Source organism: Babylonia areolata, chromosome 35 (assembly GCF_041734735.1).
Source record: "Babylonia areolata isolate BAREFJ2019XMU chromosome 35, ASM4173473v1, whole genome shotgun sequence".
Taxonomy (NCBI): Eukaryota; Metazoa; Mollusca; class Gastropoda; order Neogastropoda; family Buccinidae; genus Babylonia; species Babylonia areolata.
Window position 1 is genome coordinate 619,539 of NC_134910.1, and position 11,530 is coordinate 631,068.

Sequence of the window (11,530 nt, forward strand, 5' to 3'; positions counted from 1 at the left end):
AAGTCTGTGTCAAGTTTATTGTATTGTATTACTCTTTTAACACAACAGATTTCTCTGTGAGAAATTCAGGCTGCTGTACCCTGAAAGAGCACAACGCCACCAGAATGGTCCTTGATCTCTGAAGTTTATTGCACTTTTTCCAACACACAAACCACTGCAGACACCTTAGATACACACACACACACACACACACACAGCTCCAGGCACGTTCTCCAACAGCATGTCATGATGACAGACACACCACTCATCCCAATCACCAGTGCACAAAACTCCCTGACCAACGTGCGCACTCACACACACACAAAGTGCCCAGGTCCAGAGCACCTCAACTCTCTGTCTACACTGACGCAACAAGAGAGCTCTACGTTTCAGGGGAAGCCACCCTGGCTGTCAGCATCTGCTCCTTCTCCAGTTGTCTTTCTTCTTCATGGGCCCTCTGTAGCTCCTCCTTCTGCTTCTGCTGCTGGAGCTTCAGGGCCCGTCTCTGTGAAACATCACATGTCATGGGTGGTGTGCTTCACAGTGTAGTAACTGTCTCTGTGAAACATCAAATGTCATGGGTGGTGTGCTTCACAATGTAGTGCCTGTCTCTGTGAAACATCACATGTCATGGGTGGTGTGCTTGACAATGTAGTAACTGTCTCTGTGAAACATCACATGTCATGGGTGGTGTGCTTGACAATGTAGGCACCAAATGTCATGGGTGGTGTGCTTGACAGTGTAACTGCAAGGCACCAAATGTCATGGGTGGTGTGCTTGACAGTGTAACTGCAAGGCACCAAATGTCATGGGTGGTGTGCTTGACAGTGTAACTGCAAGGCACCAAATGTCATGGGTGGTGTGCCTCACAATGTAGTAACTGTCTCTGTGAAACATCAAATGTCATGGGTGGTGTGCTTGACAATGTAACTGCAAGGCACCAAATGTCATGGGTGGTGTGCCTCACAATGTAGTAACTGTCTCTGTGAAACATCAAATGTCATGGGTGGTGTGCTTGACAGTGTAACTGCAAGGCACCAAATGTCATGGGTGGTGTGCCTCACAATGTAGTAACTGTCTCTGTGAAACATCAAATGTCATGGGTGGTGTGCCTCACAATGTAGTAACTGTCTCTGTGAAACATCACATGTCATGGGTGGTGTGCCTCACAATGTAGTGCCTGTCTCTGTGAAACATCAAATGTCATGGGTGGTGTGCCTCACAATGTAGTAACTGTCTCTGTGAAACATCACATGTCATGGGTGGTGTGCCTCACAATGTAGTAACTGTCTCTGTGAAACATCACATGTCATGGGTGGTGTGCCTCACAATGTAGTAACTGTCTCTGTGAAACATCACATGTCATGGGTGGTGTGCTTGACAGTGTAACTGCAAGGCACCAAATGTCATGGGTGGTGTGCTTGACAGTGTAACTGCAAGGCACCAAATGTCATGGGTGGTGTGCTTGACAGTGTAACTGCAAGGCACCAAATGTCATGGGTGGCGTGCCTCACAATGTAGTAACTGTCTCTGTGAAACATCAAATGTCATGGGTGGTGTGCTTGACAATGTAACTGCAAGGCACCAAATGTCATGGGTGGTGTGCCTCACAATGTAGTAACTGTCTCTGTGAAACATCAAATGTCATGGGTGGTGTGCTTGACAATGTAGTAACTGTCTCTGTGAAACACCACATGTCATGGGTGGTGTGCTTGACAATGTAACTGCAAGGCACCAAATGTCATGGGTGGTGTGCCTCACAATGTAGGCACCAAATGTCATGGGTGGTGTGCCTCACAATGTAGGCACCAAATGTCATGGGTGGTGTGCCTCACAATGTAGTAACTGTCTCTGTGAAACATCAAATGTCATGGGTGGTGTGCCTCACAGTGTAACTGCACATAATCATGTACATGTACACTTGTGCATAGGAGCAAGGTGGCACAGTAGATCAGACACTCATCCACCATGCTGTGTCCGTCAGGATCTGGGTTCGATTCCCCGCTCTCACCCCTTCTCCCAAGTGTGACTGGAACATCAAACTGAGGGGGGAGACAATTTACACTGCTTTTTCCTCACTCTGCCTACCTGTGATTGGGCACCTCATCACAGGTAGGCAGAGTGAGGAAAAAGCAGTGTACGTTGTCCCCCTCCTGCTCCCCAGGACACGGCACCATGCCGACACAGGGCCTCAAACCCTGGTCACTGGTGAACACTGGGTCAGAATCAAGTCCAACACCTGACTCATTCTGCTGCATTCAAACACGCTTAACTTCATGGTCTATTCTTACACGGAACAAAGGCCTGGTCTATTTTAACACACACACACATACATATCTTAAACGCAAACACACATAATCACACTAAAACACACACATACACATAATCACACACACACACACACACACATACATGTACACACAATCACCCCCCCACACACACACACAAGCACACACAATCCCCACTCCCCCCCCCCCCCCCCCCCCCCCCCACACACACACACACATAAGCATGCACACACCAGTGCATTTCAAAACTGGTGACCGTATCTCCACAGACACACTCAGAACAGAACAGAGAAGACAACAACAACAACAACAAAAGATGTTTGAGTCACCTTCAGCTTGGCAGCCTTGTCGTGGAGACCAGACATGTCTCTCTTGATGGACAGCAGTTTGCTGTGGTAGAGCTTCGCCCTCGCCATCTGTACCACACACAAAACAGGCACCAAGGTCACCGCTCAGCACACATCACCTGCAGATCCAGCCAGGAAGGTGTGAAAATACACCAAAAATATGCCAAGGGAACAAAGAAAATGTATGAAGATACACCAAAAGAACTGTGTGTCAAACAGGGAAACATGAAAATACAACGAAGGAACAGACTGTGTGTCAAACAGGAAAACGTATGAAATACACCAAAAAAACAAAGACTGAGTTGAACAGGGAAACGTATAAAAATACACCAAAGAACAAAGACTGTGTGTTGAACAGGGAAACGTATAAAAATACACCAAAGAACAAAGACTGTGTGTTGAACAGGAAAACGTATAAAAATACACCAAAAATACACCAAAAAAACAAAGACTGAGTTGAACAGGAAAACGTATAAAAATACACCCAAAATACACCAAAAAAACAAAGACTGAGTTGAACAGGGAAACGTATAAAAATACACCAAAGAACAAAGACTGTGTGTTGAACAGGGAAACGTATAAAAATACACCAAAGAACAAAGACTGTGTGTTGAACAGGAAAACGTATAAAAATACACCAAAAATACACCAAAAAAACAAAGACTGAGTTGAACAGGAAAACGTATAAAAATACACCAAAAATACACCAAAAAAACAAAGACTGAGTTGAACAGGGAAACGTATAAAAATACACCAAAGAACAAAGACTGTGTGTTGAACAGGAAAACACATAAAAATACACCCAAAATACACCAAAAAAACAAAGACTGAGTTGAACAGGAAAACGTATAAAAATACACCAAAAATACACCAAAGAAGAAAGACAGTCTGTTGAACATGAAAACACATAAAAATACACCAAAGAACAAAGACTGTTGAACAGGAAAATGTGTAAAAATACACCAAAAATACACCAAAGAACAAAGACTGTGTGTTGAACAGGAAAACGTATTAAAATACACCAAAAAATACACACAAAAAACAAAGACTGCGTATGTAATATATTTATATCTATATATATATATATCTCTCTATATATATAGTGGTGTAACATTACATGGTGTGACAGAACACAGCATGATATATCAAGCAGTATGATATATCAGGAGACGTGATACAAAGATGTGTGACACAAAGAGGTGTGACACAGTGACATGACACAAAGAGGTGTGACACAGAGTGGTGTGACACAAAGAGGCGTGACACAAAATGAGGTATGACACACCATTGCAGAAAGGTCAAGGTGAGCGGTGCAGTCCTTGAACTTGGTATTCTCCTGTTCCAGCGTCTCCATCACCACCATTTGGTTGTTTCTGTCATCATCATCATCATCATCATCATCTTCATCATCATCTTCATTGTTGTCATCATCACCACCATTTGGTCGTTTCTGTCATCATCATCATCATCATCATTATCTTCATTGTTGTCATCATCACCACCATTTGGTCGTTTCTGTCATCATCATCATCATCATCATCATCATCTTCATTGTTGTCATCATCACCACCATTTGGTTGTTTCTGTCATCATCGTCATCATCATCATCATCTTCATTGTTGTCATCATCACCACCATTTGGTTGTTCCTGTCATCATCATCATCATCATCATCATCATCATCTTCATTGTTGTCATCATCACCACCATTTGGTTGTTCCTGTCATCATCATCATTATCACCATTGTTGTCATTGTCATCATTATCGTCATCATTATCATTGTCATCATCTTCATTGTCATCATCACCATCATCTGGTTGTTTCTGACATCACTGGCTGCCTACATGGCGGGGTAATTAAACAAAACGCTCATATATGTAAAAAATGTTACATGTCTGAGTGTGTATGTGTGCCCGCCTGAAATCTGACTGAATGACACAGGAAACGAATGATGAGCGCCCAGTGGCAGCCGTCAGTCAGCTCTACCCAGGTAGGCAGCCTGTTGTGCAAATGACCCTGTGTTTGTAAAGCGTTTAGAGCTTGGTCTCCGACCGAGGACAGGCACTTTCTAAGTATCCGTGTCTGTCATCATCATCATCATCATCATTGCTGTCATCGTCATCATCATACTTATCATCTTCACTGTCGTCATCGTACACAGACAGACGTACACAGGCAGACAGACAGACAGAGGCAGAGAGACAGACACAGACACAGACAGACAGAGAGAGACAGATACAGGCAGGCAGAGACAAGCAGAGACAGAGACACACAGAGAGAAGACTGATGTCACTGAGGCAGACAGACAGACAGACAGAGACAGAAACAGACTGAGAGACAGAGACAGAGAGAGACAGACACAGACAGACAGACACAGACAGACAGACGCAGGGCACCACCAAGGCACAGATCCATGAGACGTCCACTCACAGAACTTCGTCAGCCGAGCACCGGGACCTTTCCAAGGCAGGGAGGAAGCGCTCAAGGAAGCCTTCACTCAGCTGTCGCACAGCACTGGGGTCCACGCACACCCCCTGGCCTGAGGACCATCACCACCACCCCTTCGTTTCTGTTCCTACTCAACTCTCAGCAGCATGCATAACAAAGCATGCCATTACAATCAAACCACTGACACCCACACTCAACACACATCGGACGTGAAAGTGCCCAGTGCCATCTGTGAGTGGTTAGAGCACAGGGCTTTCAATCCTCGGGTAATGGGATCACTGAGTGGTTAGACTATAGCACAGGGCTTTCAATCCTAGGGTAATGGGATCACTGAGTCGTTAGATTATAGCACAGGGCTTTCAATCCTAGGGTAATGGGGTCACTGAGTGGTTAGACTATAGCACAGGGCTTTCAATCCTAGGGTAATGGGATCACTGAGTGGTTAGACTATAGCACAGGGCTTTCAATCCTCGGGTAATGGGATCACTGAGTCGTTAGATTATAGCACAGGGCTTTCAGTCCCAGGGTAATGGGGTCACTGAGTGGTTAGATTATAGCACAGGGCTTTCAATCCTTGGTTGATGGGATCATAGAGTGGTTAGACTAGAGCACAGGGCTTTCAATCCTAGGGTAATGGGGTCACTGAGTGGTTAGACTAGAGCACAGGGCTTTCAATCCTTGGGTAATGGGGTCACTGAGTGGTTAGATTATAGCACAGGGCTTTCAATCCTTGGTTGATGGGATCATAGAGTGGTTAGATTATAGCACAGGGCTTTCAATCCTTGGTTGATGGTATCACAGAGAGGTTAGACTAGAGCACAGGGCTTTCAATCCTTGGGTAATGGGATCACAGAGAGGTTAGACTAGAGCACAGGGCTTTCAATCCTTGGGTAATGGGATCACAGAGAGGTTAGACTAGAGCACAGGGCTTTCAATCCTTGGGTAATGGGGTCACTGAGAGGTTAGACTAGAGCACAGGGCTTTCAATCCTAGAGTAATGGGATCACAGAGTGGTTAGAGGATTGAGCTTTCAATCCTCGGGTCATGGAATCAAATCCTGGCAGCAGATGGACGAGATTTTTCTGACCAAGGTCAACATTATTATGTTCAGTGCCTGAACCCTATTCATGCACAATATGTATTACACACACATGCAAAAAATCAAATATGCAAGCCAAAGATCCCGTTATCTATGTTATGGTTATGGATACATGCCCATACCCAGCATGCACACCCTAGAAAATGGAGTATGGTTGCCTAAATTATGGGATTAAAAAAAAGGACAAAAATGTAAAGTCCAGCTACAGAATTAGTGATTTGCAACCTAGAAACTGAACACACACAAAAAGTAACAGTGATGTGAAGTTAGTAGAAAGTTGTTGTCAGTGCCAGGACTGCAGGCAGTTTTTTTGTGAAGCTAGGCTTACTGTTTCAATTGCAAAGTTATACGATTACTAACAGATTTTTGCCATGTTCACACATACACAGACACACATAAGCACACTCACACAGTCCTATAAGCAAGTATTTATATTGATGAAGAGTTTGTTTTTCTTCTTGTTCTAAATAAAAGATCATAATACTTGGAAAAACATCCATGCTTTTTTAAACCACACACACACACACACACACACACACATGCATGCATGCACACCCATGTACTTGCACGCACTTACACACACACACACACACACACACACACACACACACACACACCTTCCAACTCCCAACCTGCTCCCCTTATTTCTCCCTTTTTCTTTTCATCCAGTACCACTCTCGGTCAAAAGACGTAACATTTGTGAACACACACACACTGACACGCACACAGACACACACTGACACGCACACACACACACACACACATTGACACACACACACACTGACACGCACACACACACAGACACACACACACACATTACAGTACTGATGACAGTCAGTGAGCCCCACACCTACCCATGCGAAAGGTGCTGTCGTCAGAGGGTTCCAGTTCGTACACCTGTCGTGACTGTTCAGTGTCTGTCCTGCCCTCCCCGCAGTTCATCTGCACAGGTATCACTTTCACGTTCTTAAGGAGGCATCACGCTGCCTTCAGATAAATCCATATATAATACATTGCACAGGTGTCACCTTCACTTTCTTAAGGAGGCATCACGCTGCCTTCAGATAAACCCATATATAATACACTACAAAACATCTATCAGAGCTGATTTTGTTGTTGTTTTTCTAAACTTTGGTAACACTTTTGTTGCCATGGGTTCTTTTACAGTGTGCCAAGTGCGTGCTGCACAAGGGATTCAGATTCAGAATATCGTCTCATCACCTGCCCAAAAAGGCCTTATCACGGGTGTCAGGGCATTGGACAGAGTAGAGAGTGCCTTTGTGGTGAGGGACCAATGACAACCGACCACATCTTTCATGACTGTAGGACGCATGCAGCATCCAGGAGGAAGTACTGGCCAAAACCGACAGCAGTGGAAGCCAAACTGTACGGCACCCTGGAGGAGCTGCGATGGATGGCAGGCTTCATCGAGGACACCGGGCTGTTCATCTAATGGGAGGCGAACGAGGAAGACACCGGGCTGCTCATCTAATGGGAGGCGAACGAGGAAGACACCGGGCAGATCATCTAATGGGAGGCGAACGAGGAAGACACCGGGCAGATCATCTAATGGGAGGCGAACGAGGAAGACACCGGGCTGCTCATCTAATGGGAGGCGAACGATGAAGACACCGGGCAGATCATCTAATGGGAGGCGAACGAGGAAGACACCGGGCTGTTCATCTAATGGGAGGCGAACGAGGAAGACACCGGGCTGCTCATCTAATGGGAGGTGAACGAGGAAGACACCGGGCAGATCATCTGATGGGAGGCGAACGAGGAAGACACCGTGCAGATCATCTAATGGGAGGCGAACGAGGAAGACACCGGGCAGATCATCTAATGGGAGGCGAACGAGGAAGACACTGGGCAGATCATCTAATGATAATACTTCGTAAGAAGGCGTCAACTCTTCATAATACTTCGTAAGAAGGCGTCATCTCTTCATAATACTTCGTAAGAAGGCGTCATCTCTTGATACGACTTCTACATTGTTCACTGTACCAGAGCACCATAAAGAGAAAGAACAAGGAGGCCTCACCTCTGTCAGTGTACCTGGTTTCCTATCTGTCTGTCAGTGTACCTGGTTTTCTATCAAACGTCTGTCTGTCAGTGTACTTGGTTTCCTGTCAAACGTCTGTCTGTCAGTGTACTTGGTTTCCTGTCAAACGTCTGTCTGTCAGTGTACTTGGTTTCCTATCAAACATCTGTCTGTTAGTGTACCTGGTTTCCTATCAAACGTCTGTCTGTCAGTGTACCTGGTTTCCTATCAAACGTCTGTCTGTCAGTGTACTTGGTTTCCTATCAAACGTCTGTCTGTCAGTGTACCTGGTTTCCTATCTGTCTGTCAGTGTACCTGGTTTCCTATCAAACGTCTGTCTGTCAGTGTACTTGGTTTCCTATCAAACGTCTGTCTGTCAGTGTACCTGGTTTCCTATCAAACGTCTGTCTGTCAGTGTACTTGGTTTCCTATCAAACGTCTGTCTGTCAGTGTACCTGGTTTCCTATCAAACGTCTGTCTGTCAGTGTACTTGGTTTCCTATCAAACGTCTGTGTCAGTGTACCTGGTTTCCTATCAAACATCTGTCTGTCAGTGTACTTGGTTTCCTATCAAACGTCTGTCTGTCAGTGTACTTGGTTTCCTTTCAAACGTCTGTCTGTCAGTGTACTTGGTTTCCTACCAAACATCTGTCTGTTAGTGTACTTGGTTTCCTATCAAACGTCTGTCTGTCAGTGTACTTGGTTTCCTGTCAAACGTCTGTCTGATAGTGCACTTGTTTCCTATCAAAGGATGGGACAGACTCTCAAGGCCAGATCAGCATGTTGGCTTTACGCACCATTTCCCAAGGAACAACTCTCTTGTTGTCATAGGCTCCTTTACATGCTTGGTGCATGTGTGACACTGCTACGACACCTATAATACCTGTAACTGTTACTGTCATACATCACTGTCTCTGCCAATGTCAACTATCACTATCACCTGTCACTAACACTGTCAATATCACTTATCACTTTAATTATCACCTGTCACTATAACCTGTCACTTTCACCTGTCACTATCACCTTTCACTGTCACTATCACCTGTCACTTTCACTTATTACTTTAGTTATCACCTGTCAATATTATTTGTCACTGTCACTATCACCTTTCACTGTCACTATCACTTATCACTTTAATTATCACCTGTCACTATCACAAATTATCACCTGTCACTGTCAATATCACCTGTCACTGTCACCTGTCAATGTCACCTGTCATGTGATGTGGAGAGAGGTCAAGGACACATGGTGGGGATGGGGGAGGGGGGGGGGTGATGACCTCTGCAGTCACTGACCTCACTCTGACCAGTGCCTACTGACCCAGGGCGGTCATCGGCAGACGTCATCGGAGGTGACACGTGCGGCTCTGCATGTGTGCTATTCTCCGTCTCTGCCTCTGTTCCACTCATCTTCACAGCTGTCTGTCAGAGAAATTGTGAGCTAACGTTATTGTATAGAATTGTCTTGAATCATATTACGTGAATAGGTGCTTGAGTCAAGAGCAAGGAAAGAGAGAAACAGGAATCACACTTAAAATATATACATGCACACGATCACATACACAACTAACGCATACTTGTATGCATGTTTGGACACACATGTACAGCCACTCAACCCAACACCCCCCAACACACATGCCTGCAGTCTGTTTCCTTACGGATGTGTGTGTGTGTGTGTGTGTGTGTGTGTGTGTGTGTGTTAATCCACACACACCAAAGGAATGATTTCCTCAAACCCATGGCACCAGACAGCATCTTGGACCAGACAGACCACCCAACATTATAACGCCCCCCCCCCCCCCTTCCCCACACACACAGTACACTGTGACCTAACAGACCACCCAACATGGTACCTCCCACACCCCTCCCCCACTCACACACACACAGTATACTGTGACCTGACCTAAAAGACCACCCAACATACCCCCCCCCTACCTCCCCCCCCCCCCCACACACACAGTATACTGTGATCTAACAGACCACCCAACATAATAATACCCCCCACCCCCAACCTTTCCCACCCCCCCACCCACGCACCAATATCATTACCCTACTGAACTAAAAATAGATGGATAGCTCACTGTCCAGGAAAACTGAAGCCAACTGGGCACCATATTCAGAGATATTGTTTCTCATATCCGTTGACAAGTCGTCTGCTAACTGGAGCAAGTTTCTGAACTAACTATGTATCTTCGATGAAATCATGTTATGCTTGCCCCCATGACATGCCAAATGTTGTGTCTTGATTGAAATCTGCCAATGGTTTATCTACCAAAGTTATTACAGAAAAACAGTGCAGTGACACGTGGCACAAACTTACAGTGGAGACACACACAGGAATGTCAGCCTAACTAACGCCGCAAGCAAGTGAAAGCTTGCCGTGAAGCCAGCTTAGCACTCAACTATACAATGAAGTCACCACTTCGCGCTATACTGACATGAGAAGCAAAATGGCTGATTGAACACTTCTGCTGGCTTTCTGTCAAACTTGGGAGAAAGGGTGAGACCAGGGTTTGAACCCAGACCCTCAAGGTCACTGTACTGGTCCAGCATCCTCCTAATTTTGAGCCAAGCCACCCACCTGGCTGCGCCAGCAATTTCTGTCCCAGAATAGGATTGGGTCAGGAAAACATGAGCATGTGATGGACTGTGCAGGCTGTGAGGGGTGTGTACGTATAAAAAAAAAAGTTTGAAAGCATGGGGAGGAAATAGAAGTGGAAAGACACAAATGTGTATGCTTGGACACAACTAAAACACAAACCCACAGCCACCCCCCCCCCCCCCACCACCACATGACTGATCATTATGGATAAATATAGCGCCTATCCTCGGTCAGAGAGCAATATCTATCATAATAATGTCAGTAGTTTCAGTAACGGTCATGAGTTACCCTGGGCATCAATCGGGTGACAATGATAAAACGTCCTTGACGCTGCAACAGCGAATCTGGCCTAGCTAATACTAATAATGATGGGTAAAAAAACAAAAAAAACCAAACCCTTTCATCCCCCCCCCCCCTTTTTTTTCTTTTTTTTTTTCCAATCACAGCAGGACAAGGAAACAATATAGAACCCATCCTCGAAGAACCTCCACATTGTTAAACCTCTGTCGTCTAGGATTGTGGTAATGCGTAAGCACATCAACTTTGTGCATTCTGAGTACGATGGCGTATTTTCCAGCTATGTTAACACTTCACCTCTGTCACTTTGTGGTCGTGGCTTTCCAGTTTCCAAACTTCTGAACCTATTTGTCGACAATCGTCTGCTCTCGGCACATGACTGGTGATCTCAGAGTCATCTCCCTTCTCTACCTCAGTTCAAAATACCTACT

At 45.4% G+C, this 11,530-nt stretch overlaps 1 protein-coding gene across 1 annotated transcript; it reads right to left on the minus strand.

Annotated features, from left to right (window-relative positions):
• Positions 1 to 107: 107 nt before the first annotated feature.
• LOC143277774 (biogenesis of lysosome-related organelles complex 1 subunit 6-like) lies at positions 108 to 11,501 on the minus strand. The gene is made up of 7 exons (XM_076582675.1): positions 11,397 to 11,501; positions 9,497 to 9,622; positions 7,016 to 7,103; positions 5,045 to 5,153; positions 3,900 to 3,987; positions 2,597 to 2,683; positions 108 to 484 (listed from the first exon to the last, which is right to left on the minus strand). Exons 2-7 carry the CDS (start codon positions 9,608 to 9,610, stop codon positions 362 to 364), a joined length of 609 nt encoding a protein of 202 aa, XP_076438790.1. The 5' UTR covers positions 9,611 to 9,622; positions 11,397 to 11,501; the 3' UTR covers positions 108 to 361.
• Positions 11,502 to 11,530: the final 29 nt, after the last annotated feature.